The sequence below is a fragment of the Oncorhynchus masou genome, chromosome 28, assembly GCF_036934945.1.
Source record: "Oncorhynchus masou masou isolate Uvic2021 chromosome 28, UVic_Omas_1.1, whole genome shotgun sequence".
Classification (NCBI taxonomy): domain Eukaryota; kingdom Metazoa; phylum Chordata; class Actinopteri; order Salmoniformes; family Salmonidae; genus Oncorhynchus; species Oncorhynchus masou.
Genome location: NC_088239.1, coordinates 24,796,696 through 24,811,141, shown reverse-complemented (window position 1 = coordinate 24,811,141; position 14,446 = coordinate 24,796,696). Strand labels below are relative to the sequence as shown.

The following is a 14,446-nucleotide window of genomic DNA, read 5'->3' as shown; positions in this document are numbered from 1 at the left end:
GTGAAGCATGTTGGGAAGTGTAGTCCAGTGACATGCACAATTGACTTTTAGTCACCCAGAGGCAAATACACATCCCAGGAGAATATGGGAAGGCTTGTAAACCAACACCATGGGTGGAGCACAGATTTTCCTTTGAACATCTTGTACTCTATTCATTAGTTTGGAGATTAAAAACATCCAACAGAAAGGCTTACAGACATGAGGAACAGCCTTATTACTGTAAACAACTTTCCAAAGTTAGGCCTGATAGAATTTCCCACAATGCAACAGTGTAAGACAGGTCACAACCTCATTATTGTAATAAAATAAAAAATAAAAATAACCTAAGTTTAAAGGAAATAATAATTGTATGAACCGAACAGCCAAACATACAACTAAGGGAGTGGACTAATAAATAACTAAATGGCTCAGAACAGGAGGAGAACTAACTGGTGACAGATGGTGAAAGCGAGTCCTGGCATTTTCATCCAAGTGCCCAGCTGACGCCCACACTGACTCATGGAACACAGGCTTGGAGTAGCAAAGAGAACCATTTGGCTCTCTAGTCTCCACCACACCACACCATCATACAGCTGTCTGTCTCCAAGCTCCAACCGACCATTGTGTTCGTTATGATTAGTGCTGACGACAGATGATTTGAGTTTAACGACACTTTCAGATCTGTCAGTGGATGAAATGGGTGAAACCCTGAAAGGAATTTTAGATTTATTTGAATTCCTCTGTGATTATTTATTGATGGCTTGATGTTTGGACTTGATGTTTGGATAGAATATGTGCATAGAGTTTTTTGTCATAAGCTATTAGGGTTTCTTAGTACATTCATTATCCATATCAATCCGACAACACCGCTCTGCAACACTGTTTAAAAGATCCTGAAAGCCATGTCAGTTATTGGTTCAAATTGTTTGAGTTCAGCTACGTTTGCTGGAAGTTAAAGTAAAATCATTGTGGAAAATAAATAGGTCCACTGCATCGCTATTCGTTAGATGGAAGTGCTTGGTGAGTACTTATCCGGACATACAGTTCCTTTGTGATGTTCTTTTCACTCTCTATGCTCTCTGGGCAGAAACACTTTGTTCCTATTACTTGACCCCTCATGTACCCCTCTACACAATACACACAAACACCCACCCACACATTAGAGAGAAAACCAGGAGGTCTGGTTTGCACTAAAATCTTCCCAATGGATCATTATTGTCCTGTTTCACTGTATATACTGTATAGCAACATACATGTTTGGATAGTCGTTGCCTCCTTGCATAGTTGAGCTAACTTCGAGCTAATGCAAACCATGTTTTGTGGCTTTCCAGGAAGGTTTCATGTTTGATTCCAAATTTGATCATAACATATAATGATTTACTAAGATAAAAGACAGGAAGACAAAGCGAGAGAAAGTGAACTTATGCCAGATAATAAACGGAGTTAGCTCAAATGACACTGAAGCTAAACAGGCAGTGTTGTTTTGCATCCACAGCTGGGTAGAAAAGACATAACATACATTTCAGGTGCTCCCTTTTTAAGTCAACATTCAACTCCTTCTTCAAACCTCTTCTCTTTCAATCAAAAGCACTCGGCCACTGATAACCCTGACACTTTCTCTTCACGGACGCAGGCACAAATAATTTGTTATTTAAAATTGCATAGTTTATTTCTTTGTGCTTGGCACATATTAGATCATTGGGGACAAAAAAAGCATATTCTGTCAACAATGTAATATGATGTTTACAAAAACAATAGCATATGTAAAAAAAAAAACTCTTAAAATGTGGCAATCAAGGTTGTATGTAGCATGAATAACACAGATCTCATATTTGTTTTTGCATAAAGCACATGCAAGGTGTGTTTCTTCTTATGAAATTAATAAACTAACAATAATCCTCAACAGAACACGGAAGAAGATATGAGAAGGGAAGGCACTTGCAGCCACAAGTTGAAAACTGCAACTCTGAACAACCCATGTATGTGTTGACTTCTCTTCAAATCTTGTACTTCACCTTTCCAATCTCACTTATGACACAGATATGCTGGAGGGAGGAAGAGAAAGAGGGTTGTTCCCCTCAGTCAGATGTTAAATCAAGCGAGCAACACTTTGATCGTTTATAGACCGTCACTGAAATATGTTTTAATCCCCCATGTTTACAGAACATAAATTAGTAATCTGTTGTGTTTTATCTGCTGGAGGGTTGAAATACCACGGTGATGACGAGCCCTCAGAAGATAAATGTTTTGAGCTGATTAGAGATTGTGGAGGGATGTGAATTTGGGAAAGCAAGGTCAGACTTTCCCCATATGACAGGAATCATCTCGCCTCTCTATTATGCTAATGCACTGAACTTTACATCATTTAAAGATGAAAAGTTCAAAGGTCATCCAAGGTCAATCTCAAACTGATAAATGAACATTTCCTTGATAACAATCATATGACTGTACTGATATGTAGCATGTGTTAACTGGTAATACTAATAGTCGTTAAGTGGGGAATTAAGATGACTCACTCTGCCAGATAAGCAGATCCTAACCCTAACATCCCTTTCTTCACCTTCCGCCCAATTTCTGTGATGAATACCACACACACACACACACACACACACACACACACACACACACACACACACACACACACACACACACACACACACACACACACACACACACACACACACACACACACACACACACACACACACACACACACACACACACACACACACACAGGATACCTGGGTGAGTTTAGATTTCAGGGAGAGAAGTGTCTCTTTGACTATGTTTACTCTCAGCTCCCGGCTCTTTCATCCCTTTCAAACAGCACTTTAAACTAAAAGGTCATGTGTCGTTCAGAAATAAAAGTAGAGCCTTACATTCAGGTCACGGAAATACTCGTTGTAGTCCAAAGCATAGCCCACAACAAAACGGTTGGGAATTTCAAACCCCACATCTGTTGAGATAAATACAGACACAGAAAATTAGATATATGTAGAGATGTCCTGAATAAACCATCAATTCAAACTTGAGTCAGAGCCCGGGATTATATCAGGTCTGTATAACAGAGAATCTTCTTGAAAAGTCTCACGATCAAACACCAACCTCAAACAAAGAACCTTGAAATGAATTAAACAATGAATATAGAACTTTTAAAATGCTACCTCATTCAAAACCACCTGGGCTTTAGACTGAGATATGAGTAACATGACATGTACAGTATAAATCTTGTTCTGACGGCTGAATGAAGGATGAGTGACCTCCCGGATGGCATTAAACAGAGATGCACTTACAGTCTGGAAGGCTTCCAACCACATTAGAGACCCTTTTCACCAGCAGACTGAAACAGACATGACAGTACAACCATTAACGAAGCTAATATCCACAATAATTTGCAATGAATCATGCAGAAGCGATTTGAACTCCGATGGAAAAAAAATGTACAGTGAAACTACATAAGCAGTTCATGACTAGATTATAGTGAAGATGGCAATAGGGAAGCTATTCTTATCCTTCAGACAGGAACAACACTGATTACGGAAGCTTCAAAGGGGGAAACTAAGGGCAAACAGTACAGTACCTATACCATTCTAAATCAAAACAATATTGTGCAATACATATGGATTGATTTCTGAAAACAATGCAATACTAACAGTATTCAAGCATTGAAACACAATTGCAAACTTGACATAAAACAGAAGACAAATTCAAGTTGAAGTATGGTGACTGGAGGCATGCATATCTATAGTAACTACGGAAGAGTGACATCTTGTTCCTGTGACAGTCCCCCCCCCCCCCTCTCCGTGGACATGTAGAGCTCTGACAGACTGACTCACCCGGCGACCTTTACCATCTTGGGTTCAAAGGCCTCCACATGCTTCAGAAGCGCCTTCATTGTCTTTCCTGTGTCGACTATAGCCTAGAGGCAGGGGAAAGAAGGGGGATAAAGGGAGGGCCGTAAATGTGGACTGCTCTCAGAAGAGAATGGATCGCAATAGCAAATCAACCAATAACATGCAGTATGCTATACCGTACATTAATCCATATATATTTTCTACAGATATCAATGACAATGTTTTGCTGTGCTTTGAAATTGTTCCTTGAGATCTGAGAACTACACTAATTATATAGAAGTACAGAATGCAATGTGACAAGATTCATGCAATTGTGTGTGTGTGTCACACAGCCCATCTAGAATATTGATTGAATCTTAGATGCTTTTATTCCTCTAGAGTGGGGCTAAACAGCCATCATGTGATGAAGGCCTAGTGTTTATGCATGGATGACATCAGTCTGGAAACTTTCACATCTGAAACATCTCAAAGGGGGGAAAATACAAAAAAGAGAGGTCTGGCCTATGTGCACCAGGAGGTTGGAGGGTAGGAGGAAAACTATTAATTTAAAGCAATTATTGCCTGTATGCAATGATAGGCATGTTATATGTTATGATGTAATCTATGCAATTTATCAATCCCTTGCCATTTAATAATTTAAGACCTGATTATCAAAATAGTGAATGAGAATAAGTGAAGAAATGCAATATTTTCATATTTAAATTTCATATTTATTTATAAGCAGCTGGGTCATGCAGCAAGACAATGATCGAAAACACACAATCAACTCTACATGAAAATGGTTAAAAAGCAACCAATTTGACATTTTGCAATGGCCTAGACAAAGTTCAGACCTAATCCCAATTGACATGTTGTGGAAGGACTTGAAACAAGCAGTTCATGCTTGAAAACCCACAAATGCCGCTGAGTTAAAGCAGTTCTGCATGCAAGAGTCGGCCAAAATTCCTCCACAGTGATGTGAGAGACTGATCAACAACTACAGGAAGCATTTGGATGCAGTCATTGCAGGTGGCACAACCAGATATTGAGTGTAAAGGAGCAATTCCTTTTTCACACAGTGGAATTGGATGTTGCATAACTTTGTTAATTAATAAAATAGGTATATATATATATATTTTTTGTAAACTCATGTTCCCTTTAGCTAATATTAGGTTTTGGTTGTAGATCTGATAACATTCAGTATCAAAATCATGTAAAAATAGAGAGAATCAGTGAGTGGGCAAATACTTTTTCATGGAACTGTACTTTGTAAACAACAGGAATGGACTAACAGTGAAATGCTTACTTAAGGGCCCTTCCCAACAATGCAGAGAGAAATCATTTAAAAAGTCAAACACGTACTAATAGATACACAACGAGCAACGATAACTTGGCTATGTACAATTGGTACCAATGCCGAGTCGAAGTGCAGGGGTACGAGGTCATTGAGGTAGACACTGCATGTACATATAACTAGGAATAAAGTGACAGGAAGTAAACAGTAGCAGCAGCTGATGTGATGAGTCAAAAAAGGTTAGTGCATAAAGGGTCAATGCAGATAGTCTGGGTAGCTATTTGGTGAACTAACTGTTTAGCAGTCTTATAGCTTGTGGGCGGAAGCTGTTCAAGGTCCTGTTGGTTCCAGACTTGGTGCATCGGTACTGCTTGCCTTGCAGTAGCAGAGTGAACAGTCTATGACTTTATTCAAGGCATCAAGGCAAATTCAAGGCATTTGCAATACTGTACCGTGAGATGATGCAGTCACTTACCTCTACAATCAAGACATTCTTTGTGCCATGTAAAAAAAAAAGAAGAAGAGAGAAACCCATTTTTAATATCTCTGAACTGCAACATCACAACAACTTCCATTCAAACATAGGGGCAAATACTTGGGAGTTTGACTTCTCACTTCTTAGACTGTAGCTATAGTGACAATCTTGGATCTAATTTTAGTCCCTTAGAGACACACAGACATGTCATTATACTCCCTCATAATATATGGTTGTTCCTAACATTGAGCCAAAGGCACTTCCAAATGTCTTAGACAGTAAAGATAATTACAGTTGGACACTTTCTCTGGTGCAGGGGTTCAAATGACAGCCTTTTCCCCCTTGGCTGTGTATGAGGCTCTTTGTCTGGCTGGTGGAGTGTATCTATGGTTTGAGGCGAGTGCTCTGAGAGAATGCAGGCAGGAGGCCAATGTTGTGGGCCTACACGCTACACCTGAACCGAGTTATGTAACGCTATGAACAGGGAGTAAGGATACGTAACTATGCTGAACAAAAATCTAAAACGCAACAGCAACAATTTCAATGATTTTACTGAATTACAGTTCATCTGAGGAAATCAGTCAACTGAAATGAATTCATTAGGCCCTAATCTATGGATTTTACGACTGGGAATACAGATGTGCATCTGTTGGTCACAAAATAAATGGGCCTCAGGATCTCGTCACAGTATTTTTGCTATCGAAAAAATGCAATTCTGTTCATTGTCTGTAGCTTATGCTTGCCCATACCATAACCCCATCGCCACCATGGGACACTCTGTTCACAACGTTGACATCAGCAAACCGCTCGCCCACACGAAGCCATACACATGGTCTGCGGTTGTGAGGCTCGTTATTGTAGTGCCAAATTCTCTAAAACTACATTGGAAGCAGCTTATGGTAAATAAATTAACATTAAACTATCTGGCAACAGCTCTGCTGGACATTCCTGCAGTCAGCAAGCCAATTTCACACGCCCTCAAAATTTGAGACATCTGTGGCATTGTATTGTGTGACAAAACGTCACATTTTAGAGTGTTGTTTTATTTTCCCCTAGCACAACGTGCACCTGTGTAATGATCATGCTGTTTAATCAGCTTCTTGTTATGCAACACTTGTCAGGTGGATGGATTATCTTGGCAAAAGAGAAATGTTCACTAACAGGGATATAAACAACTTTGTGCACATCATTTGAGAGAAATAAGCTTTTTGTGAGAATGGAACATTTCTGGGGTCTTTTATTTTAGCTCATGAAACATGGGACCAACACTTCACATGCTGCATTTATATTTTTGTTTAGTGTAGTAGAGAGAGCGAGAGAACATGGAAACCTTGAGCAGAACTAACTTGCTTTGCCACATGGAAAAGATGTGCACAAAACAGCCTCAAACAACCACATTAGTGATTTTTATATGACCTTATTCGATATGGATTACATTTCCCCTCAAGAATGTTAAAGATATGAAACACAAACACTTGGAGGTAATAGGTGCATTATTCTACCAGACAATGTGCTACATCATTCTAACCCCCTCCACTACTCCCAAAGGCTTTTGCCCTCATACTGCTATCTGTCATATTGCTGAAATCTCAAATCAAATCCTGTACATGCCTCCCTTCTGTTGATGATGGACTGGGAAGGGAGGTAGGCTATAGAAACTCTACCCCATGCAGAGATTCCTGCAAAATCAAGTCCATTTGACAGATCTGTTCTTGAACCTATCCAACTTACATATTTGCAGCAGTGTTATGCATTTGAACTTTAACACTCCTCGACTTTCCAAGATGACATTTGGGATTAGGAAATGCAAGTGCTGTAAATGGTATGCCATTGCCAATAATGCTAGTTGACGGTTGGCCAGAGTCCTTGTGCCTAATAACTGGCACCCCTTATGACTGGCACATGCCCCAATGACTGGCACCACTCAGCTGTGCCATGGGGTGACGGCATGACGCTGAGATGGCAGCCATTTAGTGAAGATTAATGTCAGCCATCTAGTTACCCTTAGTGAAGATTAATGTTCCTAACTTGTGTAAATTTGCTGGGTTAGACAGACAGGTATTCTTGTTGACCTCCTAACCCTAAGCAAAAACAAATCTTAGGTAAGGTTTTTGCCTGTTCAGTTGTATGTAAAAAATAAATAACTCCTCATGACATTGCCTGCTGTCCTCTTCTGACTCCTAAAATATGCCTTGCTACTGAGATAGAATGTAGTCTTACAGCACATAGAGACAGTAACTATCTCGATGGGGGTGTCAATTCCAACAACAGTCACATACCATCCTCTTGAGCACCCTTGACTTAAACTCCATTAAATCTTTCATTGTGTTTTATATGGGTTAGGTTACAGTGTGGGGTTGATGATGGTCCACCAAAACCCTATTTTTCGTCGTCAAGTATTTCCTCAGAAAGAGGATATTCCTGGTACAACCATTTCTGTACTGTCCACAGGACTAGATTAGTGATTCATTCTCAACCTGGTGATGGCTACACCACACTGACAAAGTGACTCTTATGAAGGGCACACAAAGAGGATGGTTGTCGGAGAAGACCCAAAAATGTATGACGCGCCAAATGAACGCAAGATGACACCCAGTCACTGGGTTCACTCTCTTTGCTCCAGTCCATAAATGTAGTTCAGTAGACACAGTTCTACACAGGAATGTCTTAAACTGTCTGTCTCTTATGGAAAGATCTAGCCCTTGCCTCACGCCATAGATAAAAATAAAATAAAAAGTATTTTCATTAGATGGATCTACTATGCCTTGTTGGGACCACTGCTTAGACATAGAGGGCCACACCTATGTGAAATAGAACAGGGTAGTTCATCCTTCAGCTCAATCTTCTTATATTTCGTATACCTTATCTGAATTTGTCTTTAAAGTGTGTACATGTCTTTCTCTTTCTTCCTTCACCACCCAAATGAGCACACATTTCCAAGAGCCCTGTCGACGCTCAACAGCAGAGCTGAGCGCTCCCCCTTGTGGCTAGTTATGACCTTATATCAAAAAAACGTTCTTAATGCTCAAATTCTTTTGAAAAAAGTGTATCTGAATGCATAGAATCTAATTTCCCAGAGAGGGATAAAAATGGAAAGATTATTTACAGAAAGAAATCAGGTTTGAACAAATGTTCATATAAAATTATTACAATTTATTTAGGCACGTACATACCTTGCCTCGTAGAACAGATAGATCTTGACTTCCTACTATGTGCAGGTCCTCTGTTGATTGGTCATTCTAGAGAAGAAGAAAAAAATTTTTTTTGAGTGTGTGAACAGTCACCATTCTGTTCTGGACAGAGGCAAGACACAGATAACCTCACAGAGATGTCCCCAAACATGACATCCAGGACAACGACGCTGCACAGATCAGTGAATTTTCCATGACGGTGACTGTCTAGTATCTACGTAATCACTATCATTTAGACAGTGAGGCTTTAGATGGAATGGGAAAAGGCGAGAATGAAGGGCAGTAACAATGGAGCTAATACAGACACTGTCATTCAGGTCAGCTCAATTCTACAATCATGCTGGAGTCAGATATTTCAGATGCTGAGTTAGCCAAAATACAAAATCCCAAGTGAAAGGGGATATCTAGTCAGTTGCACAACTGAATGCATTCAACTGAAATTGGTCTTGCACATTTAACCCAACCCCTCAATCAGAAATGTGCGGGGGGCTGCCTTAAATCGATGTGAAATAAATGCATGTCCTTTCATAGGAGTATAGCGAACAATGAGGGGACTGAAAAAGTAATAATTTACAATAATTTCTCATTTCACGTTTAATTTCCTTAAATTAATTTCCTAGCGCTCATATCGAACAATCCTAAAGTACACTATATATACAAAAGTATGTGGACACCCCTTCAAATTTGTGCATTCGGCTATTTCAGCCACACCCGTTGCTGACAATTATATAAAATCGAGCACACAGCCATGCAATCTCCATAGATAAACATTGGCAGTAGATTGGACCGTATTGAAGGCACCGTCATAGGATGCCACCTTTCCAACAAGTCAGTTCGTCAAATTTCTACCCTACTCAAGCTGTCCTGGTCAACTGTAAGTGCTGTTATTGTGAAGTGGAAACGTCTAGGACAACAACGGCTCAGCCGCAAAGTGGTAGGCCACATAAACTCAAGGAATGAGACCGCCGAGTGCTGAAGCATGTAGCGCATAAAAATCGTCTGTACTTGGTTTCAACACTCACTACTGAGTTCCAAACTGCCTCTGGAAGCAACGTCAGCACAAGAACTGTTCGTCGGGAGCTTCATGAAATGGGTTTCAATGGCCGAGCATCCGCACACATGCCTAAGATCACCATGCGCAATGACAAGCGTCGGCTGGAGTGGTGTAAAGCTCGCCAACATTGGATTCTGGAGCAGTGGAAAAGCATTCTCTGCAGTGATGAATCACGCTTCACCATCTGGCAGTTTGATGGATGAATATGGGTTTGGTGGATGCCAGGATAATGCTACCTGCTCTAATGCATAGTGCCAAGTGTAAAGTAATGGTCTGGGGCTGTTTTCATTGTTCGGGCTTGGCCCCTTAGTTCCAGTGAAGGGAAATCTTAACGCTACAACATTCTGTGCTTCCAACTTTGTGGCAACAGTTTGGGGAAGGCCCTTTCCTGTTTCCGTAATGTCAATGCCCCCGTGCACAAAGTGAGGTCCATAGGGAAATTGTTTGTCGAGATCAGTGTGGAAAAACTTGACTGGCCTGCAAAGAGCCCTGACCTCTACCCCATCGACCACCGTTGGGATGAATTGGAACAGCGACTGCGAGCCAGTCCTAATCGCCCAACATCAGTGCCCGACCTCACTAATGTTCTTGTTGTTGAATAGAAGCAAGTCCCTGCTGCAATGTTCCAATATCTCGTGGAAAGCCTTCCCAGAAGAGGGTAGGTTATTATAGCAGCACAGTGGGGGACCAACTCCAAGCAGGTGTCCACATACTTTTGGTCATGTAGTCTATCTCAAATTGATTGTATTTTTGCCGAATCCAATGAAATCAGTAAACAAAAGGAAGTGACATACATACAGACAGACTGTATACGCAGACAGACAGACTATATACTCTTCCATCTCCAAACATGAACCAATTATTAATAACAGAAACAACAGGTTGTTTCGATTTCTATTTTCCTCTCTTATGTTGAATAAGTATTATCCTAACTGTTCTGGTCGGAAGTCAGCGCTAAAATATGACAATTTCGAGATTTGAAGCATCTGAACAGGCCTCCCAGTTGCTCTGGTGAAGGGAAGCCTAGCTGCATAAACAATCCATGCTGAAGATATCAAAGGACAAATAAATAGGATATTGAGGGATCAACCAAGGTGCTCCTCAACTACATTAAACTAGAGAACCTCATATTCACTATGTTTATCTTTACTTCATCACAAGCGATTGATAAATTATGTGATGATAGAGCCTTTCAAAAGACTCTTAAAGAACTTGATGCACTGTTGTTCACTGTACATTATTTATACTCAATGATTGACTACTGTTGTTGTTGTTGTGTGAGGGTGGGGTTACATACCAGGTAGCTCTTAAGCCTAATAAACTCCACTCTGGTCTCCAGGTGCTTGTTGGAGTTGCGGCATTGTACCTTAATGAACTCCACCAGATCGGAACAGAACTTGTACCCTCCCTTCAGTACACACAGCACCACCATGTCATGATCCCCAATGTCATCCATGATGTGTCGGGCCAGGCGCTCTGTCCTACAGTACAAATCATGTTAAACATTCCCAGGAAATCACAATTACACAGACAGAGCAGTGTGTGTGTGTGTAATTACATTTCGGGGTCACATGATACCACAGAGTTGATGCTTTATCACTAATTGCCAAGGCATGCAGTGTGTATGATGCACACACACACACACACACACACACACAATGGTATCGTTTATTGTGTACTTTCAATACACAGTTCTCAACTCAATGACTTCTTGAAGTCCTCCAAGCCTCCCTGGTTGGTAAAAATGTGGCACGCACCAGCATTCCTTTCCACATGAGGAAGAAAACCTGAACTGTGAACCCAGGCCAATGTGTGCACCAGGAGAAGACCAATAAAGTGGGTTAGAAACGGGGTGCTATTCCTATTTAAGATCGTCCTTTAAGCACAGTAATGTAGTAACGTATGTTCCATATTGTAAACTACAATAACATAAATAGAATAGTAGACTGGCTTCTGATCACCTCAGCAAGTTGGTGAAAAGGTTTGTAAGAATTTCCTCCAGATTATACAATAAATATTACCTGTCCATGATAACCCCATGTGGAATGTAGACACTCTCTATATCTTCGCGGTAATGCTCTGGATAAGTGAAGAGCTCTAAACTGTAACCGGGCCAATCATCTTTAATCTAAGATGTGATAAACAAAGATAAGAAACACTTGCAAAGTTATGATAAATGTATTCATGAAATATTCCCATAGGCTATATCTGTAAGTAGCCTGTCAATTTAAAAAGTTCATGATCTGAAGACAATGCTTGATCAACTGAAATCAGCTCCAACAAGTTACTCAAGAAAACAAATCACGATAGGATAAATATTGGTATATTACAATAGACCACAACAAAACAAAGTCTGAAGCTATTTACCACAATTCCTCCTTCCATTCCCGTGGCTCTGGATAGAACGCATTCTGCCATGATGTTTTTTCCGCGATGACAGACAGTTGAAGTTTAAAAAAAAAAATCAGTCAGCAGACAAGGACTGAAGGGGAGCGAACAAATTACTACAATCACAAGCAAGATAACGGTGAAGTAAGTGTTCCTCGAAGTAAACCCGCCCTGTATTATGACAACTTTTCCACTTTAGAAAGAGAGATTATTTGTGCAATTTTAGGCTGAAACTCAAAACTAGCCAACAAGTCAAGCATGCTGTGGTCATGCTAAAGTCATTAGTGTGACTAAAAAGAGGTGGTTGTTGTTTTCCAGTCCTACTGAATAAACCACCGAATGGCACAATTAGATCCACGGGGGTGGATAATCAGCTGCATGGGATTTCATGTAGTATTTTTCCTGTAGGCACGGATGCTTGCTTAAAAGGAAAAGTTAATAATTTGGTTCAAGAAACTGTGGCAAAGGACCAGATAAGTATAGGCTCATCCAAGGCTCTTGTACAATGACCTACAAGGATTACATCATGACATAGTATGTAGTAATATATCTAAACTGTTTTAAGCAGATTTTCAAAAATATATTTAAATATAGTGCAGAGTTAATTTAGTTTACCAAAACAATGTGAAATCATAGAGAGACAGTGAGAGGGATATGACAATTTGCCAGACAATTTCATATCTAGCACTCAGGGCATATGTTTTTTTCCCTCACTGAATATCTGTTTACAATTCTGGCATTTGCCATTGAGACTTAAGAGGTGTTAGTTGTTGTTGGCGATGTAGATAGTCTTGTATCGCTTGATGAGGTCAATGTCCCTCTCCAGCTGCTTCATCTCCAGCTGCTCCTTGCAGTACTTCTTGGGGGTGGTGTCCATGACAACAGAGTCCCTGGTACTGATGGTGCAGCACCCCCCAGTTCTTCTTCAAGCCCCGGACAGAGAATGACCCATCAATAACACAGGCAAGGGAGATGAGCTTTCCATTCTTGCTCAAGAAAAATTAATAAACCCATGTATGTCAGTGTAATGAGAATGTCTTTCTGGGAAATGTCGCTCTTAAACCCCTTTGAATGTATGCTGGTGCTTAACAGAATTTGTAAGCCTATTCATCATTTGATACATTGATCAAATATTGAACCTTATCTAAATGACTGATCAGCTAAAACACACATATTAATGTAATGCATCTTTATGATCTATTCTAGGACAGATTCTATTGGCTTGGTTCTAAGGACCTATGTGGTTTATCTGTGTGATGTTTTTTTCACTCATCCCCGAGAGCTGTATAATGGCGCCCTGTCTCATGCTGTCACACCCCGATCTGTTTCACCTGTCCTTGTGATTGTCTGCGTGTGTGGCGCACAATTAGCCCAGCGTCATCCAGGGTAGGGGAGGGTTTGGTCAGGGTAGGCCGTCATTGTAAAATATGAATTTGTTCTTAACTGACTTGTCTAGTTAAATAAAGGTTTAATAAAATAAAAAAGGCATATGTCTTTACAAAGTCCTTTTTGGAGTGAATACCCATAATTTGATTGTCTGCTTTGGCTGCTATTTGTGTTTTCTTGAAAGTATCATACAAATGTGAAAACGTTTCTCTAGTGGTGTAAAAATATAAACACAGAATTAGATTTAGGAAATGACCTCAAGTGATATTGAGATGTAATCTCGCCCTATTGCTTACTTTCGGTAAATTTGGGTTCCTTGGAGTGCTCGAGCAGTTATTTCTCTGGAGGGCACTTCTACTTTTGTTGGCGGCAGTCTTGTTTGGAACCTTATTCATACTTTTCGCATGCTTAACTTGTGCCCTAAACATTTATATAACTTGACAATGGAATAATAAAAGAGAAGATATAGTACAGTAGCTAGATCATTTCAGGACATGAGTGCAAAAATCTGTCAGACGCCCCCGTGCACAGTGGTGCAGTCTTTTTCACTGTCCAGGTTGTGGCAACAAAGTATCCCCACACATTCCCAATCCCCCACACAGAAACATCGGTTTAAGAAAAATATTAAGCTAGCTAACGTTAGATACAGTAGATATGCCCATGGGCTGTGTGCAATGCAAATAAGTTTACATAGCTAGCTAACGTTATACAGTTAATTTGTTAGCTATTAGTAGTTCACAGTGTGGGAAGAATATTCATCTTGTTTCTACGTTTCCTGATAAAGTGAGAGGTAAAATCCTCCATCTAAGATTTGAATGCAATCTGCGTTTTATCTGTTTTGCCTTC

General features: G+C 40.2%; 1 protein-coding gene across 1 annotated transcript; it reads right to left on the bottom strand.

The window, feature by feature from the left end:
• Positions 1-1,628: 1,628 nt before the first annotated feature.
• On the bottom strand, positions 1,629-12,725 carry prtfdc1a (phosphoribosyl transferase domain containing 1a). The gene is made up of 9 exons (XM_064941658.1): positions 12,194-12,725; positions 11,848-11,954; positions 11,124-11,307; positions 8,755-8,820; positions 5,582-5,599; positions 3,816-3,898; positions 3,273-3,319; positions 2,859-2,935; positions 1,629-2,024 (listed from the first exon to the last, which is right to left on the bottom strand). The coding sequence occupies exons 1-9, from the start codon at positions 12,242-12,244 to the stop codon at positions 1,977-1,979; spliced, it is 681 nt and encodes a 226-aa protein (XP_064797730.1). The 5' UTR covers positions 12,245-12,725; the 3' UTR covers positions 1,629-1,976.
• Positions 12,726-14,446: the final 1,721 nt, after the last annotated feature.

Coding starts and splice junctions, on each gene's coding strand:
- prtfdc1a (XM_064941658.1), bottom strand. CDS start 12,244: ATGGCAGAATGCGTTCTATCCAGAGCCACGGGAATGGAAGGAGGAATT. Junction 8,821..11,123: donor TTAGGCTTAAGAGCTACCTG/GTATGTAACCCC, acceptor CTTCTTCTCTAG/AATGACCAATCAACAGAGGA. Junction 2,936..3,272: donor GGTTGGAAGCCTTCCAGACT/GTAAGTGCATCT, acceptor TTATCTCAACAG/ATGTGGGGTTTGAAATTCCC.